General features: G+C 28.6%; 1 protein-coding gene across 3 annotated transcripts in view; it reads right to left on the bottom strand.

Annotated features, from left to right (window-relative positions):
- The window catches only part of LOC117168460 (DNA ligase 3), a 126,821-nt gene that overhangs the window by 5,535 nt on the left and 100,473 nt on the right, over positions 1-20,813 (bottom strand). For 2 of the 3 annotated variants that reach the window (XM_033354128.1, XM_033354127.1), the window contains exons 5-20: positions 19,479-19,558; positions 19,295-19,372; positions 18,715-18,904; positions 17,772-17,927; positions 13,207-13,338; positions 13,041-13,120; positions 12,805-12,892; positions 9,846-9,923; positions 9,633-9,756; positions 9,468-9,538; positions 9,066-9,212; positions 5,393-5,604; positions 4,840-5,311; positions 4,637-4,750; positions 3,586-3,677; positions 1,906-1,996 (exon numbers count right to left, since the gene is read on the bottom strand). In XM_033354128.1, coding sequence (XP_033210019.1) covers positions 1,906-1,996; positions 3,586-3,677; positions 4,637-4,750; positions 4,840-5,311; positions 5,393-5,604; positions 9,066-9,212; positions 9,468-9,538; positions 9,633-9,756; positions 9,846-9,923; positions 12,805-12,892; positions 13,041-13,120; positions 13,207-13,338; positions 17,772-17,927; positions 18,715-18,904; positions 19,295-19,372; positions 19,479-19,558 — 2,205 coding nt within the window. The remainder of the gene's footprint in view (positions 1-1,905; positions 1,997-3,585; positions 3,678-4,636; positions 4,751-4,839; positions 5,312-5,392; positions 5,605-9,065; positions 9,213-9,467; positions 9,539-9,632; positions 9,757-9,845; positions 9,924-12,804; positions 12,893-13,040; positions 13,121-13,206; positions 13,339-17,771; positions 17,928-18,714; positions 18,905-19,294; positions 19,373-19,478; positions 19,559-20,813) is intronic. The other variant, XM_033354129.1, reaches the window with a different exon arrangement.

Raw genomic sequence — 20,813 nt, 5'->3', positions numbered from 1 at the left:
CAACATGAAATGCAATAGTTGATATTTCTACTAAAAAATACTTTAATTTTGTATCAGAAGAGCTGAATTCATAAAAAAGACGAATTTTCACTCACATAGTTGGAAATTTCAATCCGAAAAAATGAATTTTCGACAACGAGAAAATGCACGGACGTGAAGGACGATAGAGAGGTACGCCAGGATAGAAAAGTGTGGCGACAAATAATTTATAAATAGAGTGTCAAGGAAGTGAATGATAATGGGCCCGAGCGGGGAGCTTCACATGATAACTTTGCGAGGTTCTTCACTTCGCGTGATCGCTAGAGAGATTAATCAGCGACTTGGGTCGGAGCAGTGTTACGGAATAAACTTGATTCTTTAAATAAATAAAACGGGAATTGTAGATCAATCTAAAAGTCTATAACCCCTCCTTCAAATTACCCCCTTCCGCGCCGAGTGAGTCACGCTACGCCGAAAGAGAAAATGGCTAAATGGTATAATAATACTAATAATTATAACAAAAATTAATTTTCAATCAAGCAATTTACTTTATTAATTAATTTTCTGCTTAAAATGATGAATATAAAACAAAATACGTAAATTTCGACTAAAAAGATCCATTTTTAACGCAAAAAAGTAACTTTTCTATTAAGAGAATAATTTTAAAACGACATTTAAACTGACTCGCATTATTTGTAAGACAAATTTAAAATTAAAAAAAAATCCTTAAAATCTTCCTTATTTTATTCTACATTTTTAGAAGTATTACATTCTTTAATAACTTTTAAATTTAAAATATCTTTTGAAATTATTCAATTTTTTCCTCAAATTAAAACAAAATTTACTCAATTTCGAAACTTTCTACATATCTTTTTAAATTATTGGTGCATTTCCTCTTTTTAGTCTGCTTAATTAGAAAAATTGCCTCAAAATATTTTGGATTCATTAATTAAACTTTAGGAAATCACTTAAATCTTTTTCAAATCATTTTCAAGTTACTTTTAAAATTATTTTTTTAAAATAAAAAATCGTTCGAAATTTGTCTATGAATCTTGACAATTTATTTTTTTTATTTTCTTGAAACCTTTCAAAATTCTTGAAAAGCTGCTTTTTTCGTAGCTTTAAAAATTCTATGTATTGTTCAAAATGTCTTGGAATCTTCAAGATTGAAATTATTTTCGAATCATTTCAAAACTTTTAGAACTTCCAAATACCTTCTGAAATAATGCAGTTTTCCTGACATAATTTTGAATTCCGTAAAATTAAAACAATTTACTTAAAATCTTCTACATTCTTCTTCGACATGTTTTAAGTCGCCGAAATTTAAAATTAATTCTTCTTTAGAAATTTTAATTTAAAAAATTTATAAGGCAGAACATTCTTAATCTTTATGAATAAATAAATAAGATGCAAACAGCCACTGAAAGTCACATTCAAGAAGTGTTGGAACTAATTAGGTTTTCGACCACAAAAATGTGTGGGAGATCCCGTAAGTATAAATATGAAAGAAAAGGATATATGTTCAAATTTATTTGTCTTGTTATCACGATTAATATATAATATCACATTATCAAAAATGTTAAATGTGACTGCCGGCTCGAATTTTTATTCCCGGTTAATTAGCAGTTTTTCCCCCGATTTATTTTAATTCTCGGCTTTTTCTCAGTTTTCCTGTTTAGTAGACAACCTGTCAGTTTTTTCTTAAAATACATATTTTTGAATAAAAACTGAACCTCTAAAATATTTGCGTAAATGTATAATAAAAAAACTCTAGGATCAGATTAACATATTCTTTCATGATTTTCTAAAGGGCATGATTATATTTCGCTTTAAAAGCGGAACCATTGCACCCTATATTCAGTGAAATAGTCATTTTAACAAGAGTTAGGATATTCTTTTTTACGACTGTGTTTTTTCCCTACTAACCTGCAGAATCGTCGCTGGTACTTTCGTACTACTATGAATCATATGCGTCGTCTGGGATACATCTCTATCCTGAAGAATTGTCGCACCAAGACTAAATTTTTTAAATAATTAAGGAAAAATTCAGTCTAAAATGTGTACACCTATAAGCACAAAGAAAATAAAAGAATCAATTCGAGGAGTGAAGGAGGAAAATTTTATAAATCGACTCGGAAGTTCTCTAGTCCAGAATGGATCGTTAGATAGTCCTGGGGGATGTAAACTGGCCAATAGGACGTTTAAATTCGTAAGAAATAGAGTCGCAGGCGACATACTTTCATCCCTCGAGTGCTCCACTTTTTCTACTTTCTAGTTTTTCTTTCCAAGCAAACTACCTGAAACTGCAAGATTATAATCACTACTTAGATGGGTCTTTAAGACTCTTCAAAAGAGACTTCTTTTAGAAAGACTCACTTTTAAGTTGTACCAGTATTAGTCTCAAATTATAGCTTCTGATTTATTTTTTATAAGCATACAAAATAAATACTAGATTAATTAATACTCTAACTATTAATTTAACCTTCCACTTTGCATATTAATTATTTAATCAATTTTTGTACAATAATTATTAATCTCTACGTGAGAAAATCAGAACACCTTTTTCTGGATTTTCAATATTTTGAACTAATTAAACTCTTTAAACTATTTAAACCTCTTTAAACTGATATCAACTATTCATTAGGTATAATTCAATCTTTTTTGCACAAACTGAAAATATCGAATGAGAATATTTTTAATTGTATTTAAATAACCTACATATGTACTTTTTTATTCGTGACAATGGAATGCATCAGCTGAAATTTCTCAATGGTAAATAAACCTAATCGATTGGTGTTCGTATATCAAATTACACAAAGGAGTTGGGTATTCAATTCCTATGAATCGTTAGTTATCTCCTTGTAATTTTCACCTGTGCAAAATAATACATCTAAATTTCTCAGTGCAATAGAAACTTTATTTGAACAAAATAAGAATTTTTTATATCAACTTAATTTAAATATAATTTTATTATTTTTGATTTTTTTTTTTTCTTAAGTTTAACAACTTTCCTAAATAATTGAACCTATCTGATATGTTATTTCTGCAAGTTTCTTAAATTCCCACTTGTCAACTTCTCTGGTCCAAATAACAAGGTAAATCAAATAAATGGTCAACCTTATAGTAAAACTGAGTGCGATAACTTGGCGATATCCATACATTCTCTTTAAATACCTATTTTCTCATACCCAACGTCATGTTGGTCTGTCCTATTTCTATGTTTACGAAGGGCGTGGGGGCTAAGAAGAAAGTAAGTAATGTCTTTTTGGATATAACTTTGTTTTTTCAACGGGGATACACTTCAGAAAAGGGGAAACTATTACCTTCTAGCAGTTCTACCCTGACACATGAAGCCCTACTATTCGAAAGGATGTACATTTTCATCTCATCTTACTTTCAATTTCAAAAACTATAAAACAACCAAATATTATAATGGGATTTAATTTGGAATTCCTAACCAAAAATATTAAATAGTTCAAATTTACATTTATACATTCTTTAAAGAGTATGCAGCAGTAAAAAATGTATAAAAATTAAATAAATATCTCTACCTTAAATATAAAAATGTAAACATCTTATTCAATCAGTAACAGCATCAAAGGATACGTTTTAAGCACCAGCGAGAGCTTTTTCTTCTTTTTCCTCTTAAAATCACTAGCAAAACTTACACGGACATTTCGAAGCACGCATTTAGAATTCTGAAATATATCAAAAGATAATGATAATTATTACCCATATCTCACTTATTCAGTCATGAAACGCAATATTCGGCTGAGGCCACTTAAGTTATCGGTCATGAGTTTAACTAGTCGCGTGTATAATTATTTTTTTTACGATAGAGATAACTGCTTCAGTTTTTAGGGTATCCGCTTATATAAGAAAAAATTCCCGATCATATCCCGGTTCACAAAGACTTCTTCTGGACATTCCAAGTTTTTAATTTTTAATTAAATTAAATGAAAAAGTTTCAGATTTAACAATTAAAAATATAGAGTTGAAAACTTACATTTTCAAATCCAAGCTTTAAAAACTGAATAATTTTAAATCTGACAGCTTGGAAATAAAACCGTTTTAAAACTAGACGTTTAAACTGCATCCATTTTAAACCTTCAAAATTGAGCTATTCCAAAAAATTTCAGATTACATTAATTTAAATATAACATTCAACGATTCTAAATTTCCTTTGAAACTGGACACTTTTTATATTAAAATTGTGAAATTAAAACATTTTTGATTTCGAAATCCTTTAACGTTCAATTATTTTAATTCAAATCGTTTAAAATTAATAGTTGTCAAAAAGTGATTTGTACTACATTTAAAAATTTGACAACTTCATAAAAATTGAAAATCAAATTAATAATAAAATTAAATTAAAAAATTAAAAACTTGAGTAAGATATTAAAAATTAAAATTTTTGGAAATTTAACAATTACACAATTTTAATGTTTAATTGTTGAAACATTAAAAACTTCATATAATAATTTTGAAATTTTTTAAAACAATCTATTATAAATTGGGACTGCAAAATGAAAATTTTGGAAAAGTAAGGCAATATATATTTATGCACTATGAATTGAATGATTTCATACTGGAATAGAAAATGTTACTTTTTTAACTAAGTCAAGCAATGTCCAAATTAAAAAAAAATTAATCTTACCAATTCAGACTGATCGAGGTGAGATAATAGTTTTGCATTTTTTGGCAAACCTACCGGTGGCTTTCTACCTTCAATCCAATTTAAAGGAATTCCGCTTTTGCTATATTCAATATACTGAAATTTGAAGTAGACGAAATAAAAAGCAATAAAAATTACAATGAAACAAATATTCACAAATAAAAACGTTAATTATAATTACGCACATCTCTCCCTTGGAACAAATAGAATTTCGCTCTATTTTCATCATCCACTTCCGAAATTTTGTTTTCAATTTTTATTCCAGGCTCTTTTATTTTTAATTCCGTTTTTTGCTTGTTTCGTTCTGTTTTATTATCTTTCTTTTTCGATTTTTCCTTCATAGAATCGTCCGAATCTACTTCGATCGTGTTCATTTCTTGTTTCACTTTTACGTCCTCCTGCAACTCTTCCTCGTCTGCGGAATCGATAAAAGATACGTCTTTTACAATTTTCGCATGCAAATTCTGCTTGACTTCCTCCAACTTTGTTCGCTTTTTTGGTTTCTCTTCCGAAGAGTCTTCATTCTTTGGTCCTTTTTTCATAAAAGTGTCCAGAGTCCCTTCCTCTTTAATTTTTCTTTTATTCAACTTCTCAGTCGATTTTTCCTCCTTCGCGTCCTTTTTCTTCGTTTTTTTACCAAGAAGTTCTTTGGAGTCCCTATAAAACGAATTGAAATAAAATGCGATAAAATAAAAAATCATAAGCTGCAAGTTTATAAAACTTGTTTCAAAAACTTACTTTTTGTTTGGCGAACTAAGAAGAAGAGAGAAGTCAGTCGACTCAGAACTATTCTTAAAAAGATTTCGAAGCTCGTTAAAAGTCGTTGCCGTTTCCCAATTTTTGTCACTTCGAATCCGAGTTACTCGAGGAAATCTAATGCTGATACCATCAGCAGTGTGGACACCTTGATTTGTAAATTCTGCACCAGTTATTTCCCAAACTGGCTGATTCTAGATTAAAAGTTGAGCATAACTTCAAATTTCTGTGTATATCTGCCGTAGGCATTTTAAAGTTTTGTACGGGAAAGTTTAACGGGCGTCAAAATTCCTGGTTTATTTAGGCATTTAGAAGAATACTTAAGAAATCTTCTAAACGCCTGAGGCGTTTAATGTAACTAGAAGAAACAGCTGTATAAAATTAAAAAACACTATAAATGGCAATCAACCATTTTATTTTTATCTTCAACTAATTAATGAAATATACTTTTACAAAATAATGGGAATAATAATTTTATGTCATATATTTCAAAATACTTTTAATTTAGGTTCGTGTTTTAACAGGTTTCAAAGGTAAACATTTTATTTTTCAATTCGGTTACGACAAAATTTAAATCGCTAAATTTACGACTCAACATCCATTAATTTGAACTCTGAATGAATTTTATTTGGTATTTAGTCAATATTACAATGTAAAATAGATAAGTTCGCGAAATTCCAAGGAAAAGATGTGTTCAGAGTTCAAATGAAGCATATTAAATGACAAATTTGATTAATAATTAATTAATTACTATAAATTATTTTTCATGATTTATTGATTTAATGGTTACAAGCCTCGGACACTTTTAAGAATTCATCGTTTTGGTTTTAAATGTTATTATTTAGTTTAATATTGAATTACATTATTAAAAATTCAAGAATTTTGTTTAAAAGCCATAGCTCTTGGTTGAAAATTCTACCACTTTTTTTGTTATTGATGTAGATTTTTTGACCAGAGAAATTAGTTAATAGGTTAAGATGTTAATTTTGTTTGTCTACTTGGTCATAATCAATATTATTAAAATATTGATGCATTTTTTAAGATTGCGAAAAAAACGCTCTCTAGCTCCGCTGGGATATGAGACGACGTCAGACCGCCAGCATCAGACCGGCAATCTGAAGGACCTGGGTTCATATCCCAGCGGAGCTAGAGAGCGTTTTTTTCGCAATCTTCAAAAATTAATCAATATTTTAATAATATTGATTATGACCAAGTACAAAAAACAAACTTAACATCTTAAGCTATTTATTCTACTACTTTGTTGAAAATTCGTCTTTTGGGCTTATAAATTAAAGAATTTAATAGAATTTTTCTTAATTTTTGAATAAAAAATTTGTTTAGTCGAAAATTGATCTATTTCCGTAGAAATTTCACCTATTTTTGTTAAAAATGCAACTTTCTCGATAAAAATTAATCCAATTAGGTTTAAAAATAACTTTTTTGTTAAAAATTCAACTGTGTTGTACAAAAAACTTGTATTTTCAGCTCGAAAATTCAACAATTTGGTACAAAGTTTAACTAATTAGTTAAAACTGTATATATTTTTGTTAAAAATTCATCATTTTTGATAAAAATCAATTTTTTTTGTTAAAAATTAAAATGTCTGGTTAAAAGTTCGTTTTTGTAGTTGTTTTTTGCGTTAAAAATTTATCTTTTTAGGTTGAGAATTCATAGTTAGAAGTTGAAAATTTCAATAGTTTGTAGAAAATTCCACTTTTTCGTTTGAAAATTCAATACTGGCAGAAAATTAAACTATTTGGCACAAAATTAAACTATTTTATAGAAAATTCGTTTTTTGGTTTGCAATTTCATTTTCATAAATAAAAATTTAACTATATTACAAAGTTCACCGCACCAAATTCACAGTAAATGGCTTTTTGTGAAAAATTCGAAATCTATTTTTTTTGTATTTTCGAACCTGCAACACAATGATCCGAAAGAAAAAAGAAAAAAAAATAGACAGTTTTTTAACAAAAAATTGTCAAAGTTTCAATTTTTACATGTATTTTAATAGGAAATTGCTTATTTTAATGAAAAGTTTTTTTTCTCCTAAACTCTCTGTTAGCTTTTGCTAAAAGTTTCGCATTTTGACTATAAGTCTTACCGAAACAAAAATTTCATATCGAAGATCTAGAAAGATTAAAGTTTTTTTGGGTACACAGCATGTTATGGGCGTGTTTTCATACTTTAAACATCCAAGTATGGAAATCATAATTTCTTAGTAACTAAAGTCAGTAGAGATTTTTTATTTAACTGTTAGGGTATGAAATCACTTTCAAATAAGTAGAGGAAGCGTGCACAGCATGGACATTATATCTCTGCATTTACTTCAAGGGTTGTTTTATTACCCCTTGAACATTTAATCCAGAATATCGACATTTCTTAATGACTAAAATCACATAAGTTTTCTATTAATCTATGAGAATAGGAATCATATTAAAGTAAATAGGGAAGGTGTAAACGACAAGAATGTCTTTGAATATTTCTAAAGAAATGCTTAATCATCCCTTATTTAGAGAAGCAGAGAAATTAACTTTTCGTCAGGAATAAATCACCAAAGATAAAGCCTACAATATGACTTTAAAACATACATATAGGAAGTGTTCTTTAGAAGACTTGCATTATAATTTATGTTCAGGGTAGTTTAATCATCCCTTAATTATTGAAACAAAAAAAATCGATATTTTAAACGGAATAAAGCACCAAAGATTTTTTTATTAACAGATTGATAAAAAAATCACTATAAAACATTTACAGGTAGCGTTTTTTTAACAGGATTTTCAGGGTCGTCTAATAATCCCCTAATTATTAAAACAAGGAAATCGATACTTTAAACGGATTAAATCATCAGAGATTTTTTATTAATACATTGTTACTAAGAAATTATGATTTCCATACTTGGATGTTCAAAGTATGAAAATACCCCCATAACATGCTGTATACCCAAAAATCCGTTAATTTTTCTAGATCTTGAATATGAACCTTTTGTTTCGGTAAGACTGATAGTCAAAATGTAAAACTTTCAGTAAAATCTAACAAAGAGTTTAGGAGAAAAAAAAACTTTTCACTAAAATAAGCATTTTTCTATTAAAATACATGTAAAAATTTAAACTTTAACCATTTTTTAACAAAAAATGTCGATTTTTCTTAATTTTTTTATTTCGGATTATTGCTTTGCAGGTTCGAAAATACGAAGAAAAATTATATTTAGAATTTTTTACAAAAAGTCAGTTACTGTACATTTGGTGCGGTGTCCTTTATTTATTTTGTTAAAAAATCATCTTTCTTTGTAGAAAATTTGTTTTCAGGTTCTATGGTTGGTTTCTTATAATATCCTAAAATGCATCAGGCGTTTAAAACAATAGTTGAGTATTTTTTTGAATTTCTTTCATAAATTAAGCACTTGGACGGCACGTAAAGATTCCGTCTCGAATTCTTCTAAAGGCCGGCAGTCGCTCGACTGCCTAAAACTTGTAAATGCCTACGATCTATCGATTGAATAAAAACAATGAACAATTTTAAATCTGATAAGTTTTACATAAAACAATTTTTTGAAACAAATTCGTGATAATGTAAACCAGTTAGAATGCCTGTGTATATGGAATTGAACCAATGTAATGATTTTAATTAGCTTTAAAATTGTAACAAAACTCACCTTCGGATCCTTTGCTACAAAATCTGGTATCATTGGTTTATTTGCTCGCAACCATTTAGGAACGAGATTGGGGTCCTTTCCTATCTTCACCATATCAAGTTCACCCTGAAGCCTTTCCAATGTTGCATCGTCGTGGCCAGTGTGAACCTTTTGCCATCAAAATAAACTTTTTAATTATTTCAATTGAATAAAAAAAAATCAATTAAAATATACTAGTCTTCAAAATAATTTATTCATACATAGAACTTACATTTTTAATATAGAAGTGGACAAAGAATGTTTAAATCATCTATAATTAATATGGAAAGTGTTCCGACGGCAGATATTTTATAAATTAAGGAACAGGAAATCAGAAATACCAGGAAGCAAATTATTGATTAATGTAAATCCATATTCTTTTACCTTGGTCACAGTCAGCCAAACATCTCTGTCGGTATCGTAACATCCCATGAGAAATACAGACATCATACCACCTGTTTATTATTATTTTATATATTAATTTAGTTGCGTAATTTTTTTAATTAATTTTTTATAGATATTTCAAATGTTATCAGAAGAAAATAAAACCTTTGTGTCCTGTTCCGTACCAAGCGCCGAGAACTACGAGATCTGCGGTATCAGCCATCGCGCCTCCACACAAATAATCCTTCTTTACCTTCAACCAATGCCTCTTTCCTGGTTCGTATGTACCCTGGAAGAAATTTTTCAGGAAGAAAAATATCAAGAGATAATGAAAAAAAGATATTTGAAAGGAGACTTTGATTTTTCTGAAATACTTACGTTCACACTTTTTAGAACTAAACCCTCGAGACCCATCTTCAAAACCTTAGCGATCATCTCCGCTAATTCCTCTGGTTCCTGAAACAATTTCTCTTCAATAATTGTTTCATAAAATAAATCAAATTCCTACACATACCAAACATTTTAATCTCTACTATGCATTATTCTCTACTATGCATTATTTAAAATATTCGTCATCATAAACGTTACAATGTAAAAGTATAATTTTTTATATTAGTGTTAATGAGCAAATAAAAATAATTTTAAATATATAGTTTTTAATACTTTTTTTCAATTATTACATTTATACGGGCATTATGTTTGAACTTGTTTAGTTTTAGAAATTTCAAATTGCACAATGCTGTAGAGTGTAGGCTACTATTAAATAAAGGTGAAAAATAAATTTAACTTTATTCGAAATACGGTATTTTTTGACTGAAAAGAAATCTGACATAACAAAACCTACCGAAAGTTTATCTTTACGAATAAATAATATGTCTTTTTCGTAACCTGAAGGTATTTAAAAGAAAAAATGTAAGCTGTTTCTCACAATAAAACCTAATTTCGAAAAAGTTTAATTTATATCACACCTTAATTTTTAAAAGTCAAATTTTTTTAAAGAACGCTTATGATTCATGGAATTTAAGTTAAAATTTTCAGGATTCCAATCTCAAATTGAAGAAATTTATGGAAAATACATTCAAATTCAAATTGTTTTAGATTGAACTTAAAAATTAAAAGATATAAAACTAACATTTTCAAATTCAAGCGTTAAAAACTGAATCATTCTTAAGAGGCCTTAGAAATAAAACAATTTTAAAATTGAGTATTAAAAACTGCATTAAAACACGAAAATTAAACAAAATAAATATTCCGACTCAAAACTTCAACAAAAAATGAAGAAGAAAAATCCTTTTTCTCATCCCAAGACAAATGTTAAAACAATTTAAGAACTAAAAAATGCTCCCTTCCAAATAAGAAAAATATAAAAAACCAAAATTGTCTCCTTTGCAACTAAATAAAAATATTGAAAATAAAAAATGTCCCTTTTAATATTCAGACAAAATTTAAATCCCCCCACCCCCTTTTATCTTAAAAAATATGAAAATTACAGAATGTTTGCCCCTTCAACTTAATAAAAATGATAAAAACACTAAGCGTCCCAATTAAAGTTCAGAAATAAATTTAAAACAAAATTTCCCCTTTTCAATTAAGACAAAAATTAAATATCAACATTTCCTATCTTTCAATTCAATAAAAAAAATTCCTCTACCGATTCAGAAAAATATAAAAAATAATAAATTCTTTCCTACTTGTCATGAGAAAAATGTTGAAAGTCAAATATCTGCGCCTCTTCCACGCAATTAAAATATGAATGAAAATTTTTCAAACAAAATAATATCCTTCTTTAATTTAGAAAAAAATTATAACTAAAATTGAATCCCTTGCAACTGTATGAATAGAGAATTTTCCTTTTCCAATTAAGAAAAAATTAAAAATACCCCTCGTTATTTCAATAGAAACGTGAAAATGTCAGAATCCCCCCCCCCCCCCCCCCCCCCCCCCCTACAATTCAGTAGAAATGTTAAAAATATAAAATGTCCCTATTTGAATACAGATATAAACTGAAAACAAAAATTCCATTTTTCAATTTAGAAGCAAATTAAATACCAAAATTTCCTACCTTTGAATTGAACAAAAAAATTCCTCCTCCGATTCAGAAAGATTTAAAATGAAATATTCTTCCCTATTTAGCATAAGAAAAATTTCTATTGGCAGACACAATCGAATGATTATGAATAAATAAATTTCCTCTTTTAATTCAGAAAAAAAAATAATAATAAATTTAACTTTTAAAACTCAAAAGAATTTCAGCTCAAACCTATTCTAAATTAAATAATTTAACGTGAAATAGCTGACATTTGAAGTGCTTGGAAAAGTTTTTAAAGCAAAAACTTGTAAAAAGTATAGTGTATCGGAACCAATGACCGTGGGCGAACAATTTGTCGAGGAAACTATTGATTTATTCTAACCTACAACTTCAATATATTATTTTCTTAGTAGAAAAAATGAAATCAGTTTCCATTAAGCTTCTCAATGAGAAAAAATTAAGCGTAGGTGAAAAAACGGTGAAAATATTAAGGGTTTTTTCTTTGACCTCAAACAATAGGATCCCCTTCGGTAATTGTTTCCATTATCCTAGAATTAATAGAGCTATAAATCACCACAATAAAATATGGTAGTTAAAAAATAATACCTCACACATTAATGGGCTTCTAATTTTTAATTTTACCTTATTAAAAGTTTTATAAATTTATGAATTTAAAATTGTTTAGTTTTAATTTCAAATACTTTAAATTCAGAAGAACTCTAATGCTTTGACTTTGCAGTTAAGTATTCAATACTTGAATTAAAAACTTTGTCCGGTTTTTAAGATTTAATTTTTTAATTTTAATGACCTGGAAAACTGTTTGTTAATCGGTAAAAAAACCACAAATTTGTTCTTTTTTTAGAAGCCACCTTGAAGTATTTATATCGAGAATTTGACTGCCAAGATCAAAGTTATCGTGTAATTGCAATTATAAAAATAATTTTTTATTCAAAAACAGCAATACACTTTATTTCACTGTTTTTAGTTTTTAAAGGTTTTGAAGATTTACAAAACATATGCCAATCAGCTTCCCCGTCGATTGTTAAGTTTAATTTATTTTGCCATAACTTTAAAATAAAGCGTAAAAAAAAATTTGTCTTCTTTGCGTGAAAATCGTATCAAACTTTTTTTGAACACTAAGTATTTTAAAATTTCTTGATTTGAATTTTTAAATTGTTAGTAATAATACGAGTAAGAAACTCTTTTTTATAATAAAATTGCAACCATTCTTTCAAACAGTTAGAGCTACTTTGTTGTTTTTTAGCTTCCTAAAAATTAAGCAGTTAAATAAAAAAGATTAATTCTTACACTTATTTCTTGAACTTCCGAAAGTTTAATACGATTTGGAATTTCCGTAAGGTTTTTTTCGAGAAGCGTGCGCCTCTCTTTCATCGTTCTGAAAATCCAAAGAAAAACTTTCTGTAAGATAAATATCACCTTGAAGAATAGGAAGCCCTCATTTTTCACCATTCAGATATAAATGCGGTTCACTGCGAATAAATTCCCTCGGTTGGAATCTATTAATGCACAAACATTATTCTTACTTGTTGAGAAGAATCTCGCCATTGAAGTAGATACAGTCGAATACGAAGAGACACACATTTGCATCTTTGAATTCCGCTTTCTATGGCAAAAATAATTTTTCTATAATTACTATTGTTATTTTGCAAATCTAAATTTAAATTATAAACATAAATTTTTTAAATATACCTTATGAACTCCTAAAGTACCAAAAGGCAAAGGCTGACAAGTCTTGGTGTCTATCATAAGAATTTCCGCATCCAGGATTAGATCATTCGCATTCGGAAAAGCTTGCGGAATATAGTCTTTCAAAAGATTCACCTATAATTTTTATTTAATTAAAGAGATATTGAAAAATCTAAGGTAAGAAATATAATTCTTTTACGTGACAATGAGGAATTTCATATGTAAAAAACGTATTATTTAAAAAAATTATAATTAAAAACAATTATATTTAAAGCTACCGCTGCGAAGTACTATGTACGCACATTGTCAAGAAAATTCCAAAATTTCGCATCGCTTGGCGGTGGACATAAAGGGACTCTTGATGGACGGAGTAAAATGACGTATTGCATGAATAGTGCGCCTAAATCGTAAACCGACCCATGACAAAATGAGTAATTCCAAGGAGTTGTTTCATTAGTTTATATAGTTACCATATGAATAAATTAAAAATTAAACAGAACTAAAAGAATAGTCATCTACCTTTTGCTTAAGGGCGTTGGTTCAATCCGACTTTGAATTTTTTTTTAATAGGTACGGCACTGATTCCATATATATTTTTTCCGAAGGATTTGCGAACGAAAGAAAGAAAACTTGTCGAATATCCGGGGTTTGGCGAGATCCTCGGACCAATAAAATGTTGAAAAATCAAAAAATTTGTTTAGGAAATGATTATTTTCCCGACAAATATGAATTTTGCGAAAGATAGAAACCAGCGGGTAGCAGACGGCAGCATTTGAACTATTAGAATCGTCTGCTAATTGTAATGTTGAACCAACACCCTTAAAGTGAAGTTTTTTATAAACTTTGACTACCAACAAATGTAAGTTTGAAATAAAAATGTAATTTTATTTATTTAATAATTTGTAATAATTAATTAAAAAGTGATAAAATATCGGCCGGGTGTATCAATTTTTTCAATAAAAAATGCGGCGCCGCCATAGCGCAAACCCCCCCCCTGGTGTGACGTCATATGCAATTACATCATTGTGTCCATCGCTGGCCGATGTAATTTGACAAAACTGCTGTAACACCAATTTTCCGAATTTTACATAATTTTCAGCAGATTTTTTAGATAGATTTCTGATTGTTATCAAATACATTTGTTTCCGCGTATATGCACAGTGGGGCAATTTGGGCAGAATAACGTCAAACATCTGTAACTGGGTCAAATTCTAATAAAAAATCATTAAACTTGTTACATCGAAGGTTTAGGTATCGCTGAATATGACTCTGCTGTCGTAATTTTGAAAGTGAAAATGGCAGAAAAAAAAGAAACTGATACTTACACAGCTTTGCGTTAATCAAATTATCAAAGGTGTAAAACGTTTTATTTTATGTCTAAGATTTTTCAGATGCCGAAACTAAAGTCAGATTTTCAAAATTCAAAATATCTGATCCAATATGGCTGTTCAAATAATGATAAAGTGTATAAATGTTAGTAGAAACAAGTAAAAAACATGAAAGTTTGCATACAGGGAATTTTTAGGTTGTTAATTACGAATCAAAGCTCCGATTTTTTAAATTCAAAATGATCGATCCAACATAACGGATGCCGAATCCTATGCCACATTTTCAATATTCAAAATAGCCTATCAAACTTTTAGTCCGTCATTTTCCGTCAGCCATTTTGAATTTTGTAATTCTGAAATAAGATTCGTACGAAGCGATAAAAAATCCAGGTTACAAACTTTCACAAACATATATACATTTTTCAATTTCGGAATCAGAACCCTAAATAATCCCGATGTACTGATTTTTAGAAACATTTATAAAGGTTCCAAGTTTTTCGTGGGCCATATTGGATCGGCCTTTTTAAAATAAAAATTTGGCCTAAGATACGAGATCAGAGACCCACTCAATTCTGAGGTAAATATTTTGAGAAAAATTTATACCTAAATTTAATTTTCTTTATTTTCAATGTTGTTTTTCAGCAATAAAACAAAAACTACTTATCCTATAGAAAAGTAGTTCATGACAAATTTGTAGATCTTTTTTAGGATCACAATTTTTGTCGATATATCTCTTTTAGTAACTTGCTTTGATTAAACTTGTTGAATTTTTATTAAAAATGGCTCGATCTTTCTTTTTGGTCCCTCAAACTGTGTGACAAAGGACAGTCAAATCGAATTAGTCTTTCGAAAATTATGCGGTATACAGACAACCAGTACCACAACAACGTCACCTCAAAACGTCGACATTTGATGAAATCCGCGAAAGTCATTTTGCACATAAAATTAACTACCGAAAAGAATCTTCGAGTATATACTAAAAATTCCTTAGGTCAAAGAATCTCAGAGAAATTCTCCGCAGGCACTCAGGTAGATATTTTTAAAGGTCCAGGAAGCTCGTTTAAATGGTCTGAAGGCTTTAAAATATCCTTTGCGAAATTGAAATAAAAATACGATCATAAATAACAAGCAGAGAGGCTATCTCAATAGAGTAGCCGAGACTCAAGGGTCCTTTGTTAAGCTTTTGGATAAAAATTTAGAAGTAGATTTTTTTTAATTTCATAGTTAACAGCCTAAAACATAATAATTCGAAATCTGTGGGTTTCGATGACTTCAGATATCTAACTTTTTTTTTAATGCTTAAAATTGGAATTAATAGAACGTTTCTCGTAAGAAAACTCGGAGATTTCTTTCGGTAGGGTTCTCATTATGGATGAGAATGTAAAAAGGTATTGTTACACTGTACAAATTTTTTTGCAATTTTAATATACATTTACTATACATTTGTAAAGTAAATCTAAGAACTCGGTCTGTGGAATCTTAGAAGAGCCAGGTAAATTCACTTTGCACAAATTAAAAATAATTTTGGCAGTAATGTTTAATTCTAAATAATAAAGCATGATGTTTGTTTCTAGTTGAACATAAATTATACTGGGTTTTAAGTGGATAAGTTCAATTAAGTGAATAATTTGGGACACCTAACCTAAAAGCAGCGGTACTCACGTAAAAATTCTTACATTTGCAGTGACTTTTGATGAAAATACCACCCGTACATTGCACTTTGATTATACATAAGAATTTAGTCGATGAATTGTAGGTTATTACTTTAGTTTTAAATATTTGACAAGATTTGGGTACATCAAATAACTTTCAACTTTCATGCACTCTATTTTACTATACATGTATATTATTTTACACGATGATGGTATATTAAATTTGCTACACGCATATGCATATTGCTTTCATTGCATTTATAGTAAAATCGATATACAAATTTCTAACAGTGTAGGTCGTGAATGGTCATGAAAGTTTGTTCAAAAGGTCAGTTGATGCATGTTGAAAACGCCAAAAAAATACATCATGTACAACACTTTTGTATTTCCAAGATTGAAAAAGTTTGCTCATATAAACAAGATAAACAATACATTTTGAAATTTTTTAAATAGGTATTACTAATTCATAAAATGGATTAAAAAGGTTCCTGAAAGTGTCATTCATCGCGTCTTGAAGACGCAAACAAATATATTGGATATACTGATGTAGTATTCCTATTACAAGGAAAGTTTTTTTTACACAAACAGAATAAACCATTTTTTTAAACTGCAAACCTCGAAGAGACGAATAAATATTTGAGATACAGTATCATTGTGTTTTGAATATCAAAAAAGTTCTTCTGATATACAAACATGATTAACATTTTTAACGATCCAGCTCAAAATCCTATTAAACCTCGACATTAATTGGAGCTACAATTCGTCCAAATTTCATGACGTTTTTTACTTTTCGAGATACAGTAAACTGAAAAAATTTCATATACAAAAACACACGAGTAAACTTTTAAAAAATGCACTTCGGAGTTCCTGGGGTCGAATTGTGTCGAAATATTTTTTTAAAAAGTAGATTTTAACATTTAGATCATTACAAACCTCTCTCTGCAAAGAAGCAGTAATTCAACTTTTAAGTCATGATTCGAATCTGTAAGTGTAAAAATGATCTTAATGTACAATTTTAATTAGAAACAAAACCTTTTTCTTCAAGAATACTTTTACATTCTTCAAATCAAATGAGATTTCCTCATCTTATCCGTTTCGAAACTAAATGAATTGTCGCACAGAAAGAGGAAAAACCTTAAACGCCAAAAGTCTCGAACAACGCGATTGAAAGTGATGTCATCGCCCCACATTCAAGTGAATAACGAATATAAATAAAAACAAAAAATATATTAATTGTATGATATAATATAAAAATGGAAAAAGATCTACTTTTCTAAATCTGATTTTATGATAAGTAAATATTATTTAAACTCCATTTTTATCACATATTCTAATCCAGGCTCATGCGCAGTCTAAATATATCTCTAGAGAAAGACAACACGCGAAATGAATTACGATGATGCCATAATAATTATTAAATCATGATGATCTAAGCATATATTTTAACGAAAGACAGAAGCTTGGATGAAATTGTTGCAATCCTCCCCAGCTTTCTCGAATTCCATTATCCAACACAAAATATTATGGGACAAAACAAATCCAAAAACTTCCCTGATTCAAAAAAAATGTTAAAAAAAATAATACTTACTTTGTGCTGCATCACAGGTTTTAGAGATCGACTGAAATATCGAAACTCATTTCCCTTTTTGTGTACCTGCACCCTTTCTCCATCGTATTTCACTTCTGATAACATTCCGTCTGGACACTTCTTCATAGCCATCTCCACGGATTTACAGGCTTCTGCCTATTTAAGAGAAAGTTTGCTTCTATTATTTCTAAATCTAAATGCAATTCTTGATTAGATTAATTAAAGAAAAGAAAAATAATAATGATAAAATTAGCCAATAGAATGAAACTTTCTCAAAAGTTTATCAAAAAGGTGTGTTTGAAAAATATTTTCAAACAGTTATAATTAAATCTTGCTCAAATTGTTACAAAAGCATGATATCTCAAGTTTAAGGTTTCTTTTTCGATTAGAAAACTTTTAGAAAGGGCTGTCAAACGTTTTGTTTTTTCTTAAATTCGCTTTTGATAGTGCCTAGGTTCTTCTAAAATATTGTGAATCGAAAATATTGTAAAAATGTTGTTCTGTATAAAAAAGAAACTATTTTCAACATTTTTTACCGTAGAAAGTCGTATAAAATCTGACCCAATTAAAAACTTGATTCGCTTCATATGATCGCGATTAAAACTTACGACTCACATACATATTAAAATCTCATACTTTAATACATTTTTAAGCGAGATTTGATGACGCAAATTCATGCTTGCGCATTATATTCCCCAAGTTAATTTAATATCTGCCATTCAACGCGATAACATGGCCACATTTTACAGATGGCGACTCCTGCTCAGGATATAAATTTTCTAGCAAAATATTGGTAAAAAACTCAATTTGTCTTTGATTAGTTCTATTTTATTCTAAAGGCGCAATAAAAGAATTCATTCATTACTATAGCCGTTGTTTAATATTGAAGAATTACAAATAAAATTCTTTTATTTTTTATTCAAATTCAGTGACAAGTACTTACCAGCATTGGCAGCACAGGTGTCATTATAGAAAGAGCCACTTTCTTCTCCCCTGAACCTTTTTTCGAACCAGAAGTTGAAGTCGCAGCCGAGCTTGAAGATGAAGGATCACCCAAACAACGAAGAATAACAGCCTCCAAGTTATTTGATACTTGAAAAGCTTTGTAGGCTTCCACATCGATTGCCTGGAGTCTACATTTAAGCAAATTTACATTTCCTCAAATTTCTATTATGGAGATCCATTTTTTGTAGACAAAAATGTTTGTATAATATTAAATTTCTTGCAATAGAAATTAGAAACTATTTATTAATATTAATCAATGGAAAATAACTAAATTATATTCTGCTTGACAACAAAAATATATTCAAATATGGGATGATTTAAAGTTTAAAATTGCTCAATTTCAAGTGCTCTAAATTTAGATTACTCCATTTTTAAAGTTTAAATATTAAATTATTCGATCGTCTTCTAATTGTAAATAAAAAAATTTCAGGGTTCAATTTCGAAAACATTTAATTTGTAAATATATCCTTTTTAATTATGTATTAAGAACTTATTTTTCAATTTAAAAAAATACTTACATATGTTTAGGTCCAGAGTTAATCCTCAAATCATGTTTAATTAATCTGATGATCATTTTCAAGTCATTAGCTGTACACCTTTAAAAAATATAATTATGACCAGCATTTCTTAATTGATTAAATTTTCATTTTAATATAATACAATTGTCTAGATATATAAATACTACGTTAATAATTATCTCACCTAACAATAAAAGATTTGAAATGTTTCATTTGGTCATGCTCCTTCGTTAGTGTGGAAAGCTTTTCTAGAAATTGATCCACCTGTTAAAAATTCCGAAAAATCTTTATAGTTTACAAAATAAAAAATCTGTACTTGAATTTTTTTCTACTATTACTATTTTAGTTCTTTCGAATGATTAATTTCAAAGTGATGATATAATGTATTTTCAATTTTCTGAAAATTAGATTGAAGAATCTATCCAAAATAATAATAATTATTAACAATATGGCCTTAAAAAATATCGTACATTATAAACATCATAAAAACAATTTTGGTATCCTGTAAAATAAAAGTTTTTTTTTCATTCCTATTTTAAAAAGAACAAAAATAAAACAAACATTTTGTCAGCTTGGTTTGTATAATACAATTTTTACTAAGCTGAAAAATCAGTTGAACTTTATCTGTCAATATTGAGAAATGAAAGCGAAATATCCAGAATGAATTATGTATCAGGAAAAGAAAAGTTAATTGCAAAAATCATTAACATAAACAAGACTCCTAAAATAATTGCATATTAATCCTAGCAAAGGAATTGCAGAGAGAAGAAAAAACCTCAGAGTTCAGGAACTCCGGTCAAAAACCTCTTTTCGCAAATACCAAGAAACCTTCGAACCTTCAAACTTTAATATCATAATTTAGAGGTCCAATTGCACATGATAATGAATCAGTAATCACATCTCTTGATATTGCATTTTTTAGTCTAATTGAATTGCTGGGTATTTCGTCTCACAAAATCGATTATTTAATTCAATGCAGATAAAAATAAAGTAAAATCGATGTAATTTGCCAAGTCTTTTATACTATTAACGCAATCAATTAAAAAGAACTAATTTAAAATTATCCTTAGTAAAAAATCTATCAAACAAATGTCATCAATAGAAAATAATTTCCATAATACGCGTTTAGAATTTTGAATCAAAATTAGTCACTACTGCTTTTTTTGCTCATACGTTAATAATTAATATTCAAAGCATACTCGCTTAAAGCATTTTTCTGAAAGCGTAAGTCAATCAACACAAACTATTGAATTCTAGTTTTCGATGAAATTCCAGAAATTGTGTAAATAAAATCAATGATCTCATCGCTACACAAATCAGAGATTCGTAGAATGCAGTCATAAATTAGAAATAAACGAAAGAATGTAGTAATAGATTTTCACAGCTGGGAAAAATTTGCAACGACAAGGAAAGCAAACATTGTATATGCAGCACCTAAAGAGATATAAAAACTGATCACGTTTCATATTTGAATTTTTATTTTCTACTATGTTTTCATCAATGAATTCCAGAATCCAAT

Source organism: Belonocnema kinseyi, chromosome 2 (genome assembly GCF_010883055.1).
Source record: "Belonocnema kinseyi isolate 2016_QV_RU_SX_M_011 chromosome 2, B_treatae_v1, whole genome shotgun sequence".
NCBI lineage: Eukaryota > Metazoa > Arthropoda > Insecta > Hymenoptera > Cynipidae > Belonocnema > Belonocnema kinseyi.
Note: the sequence above shows the minus strand (reverse complement) of the source record. Positions and strands in the feature narration are given on the sequence as shown.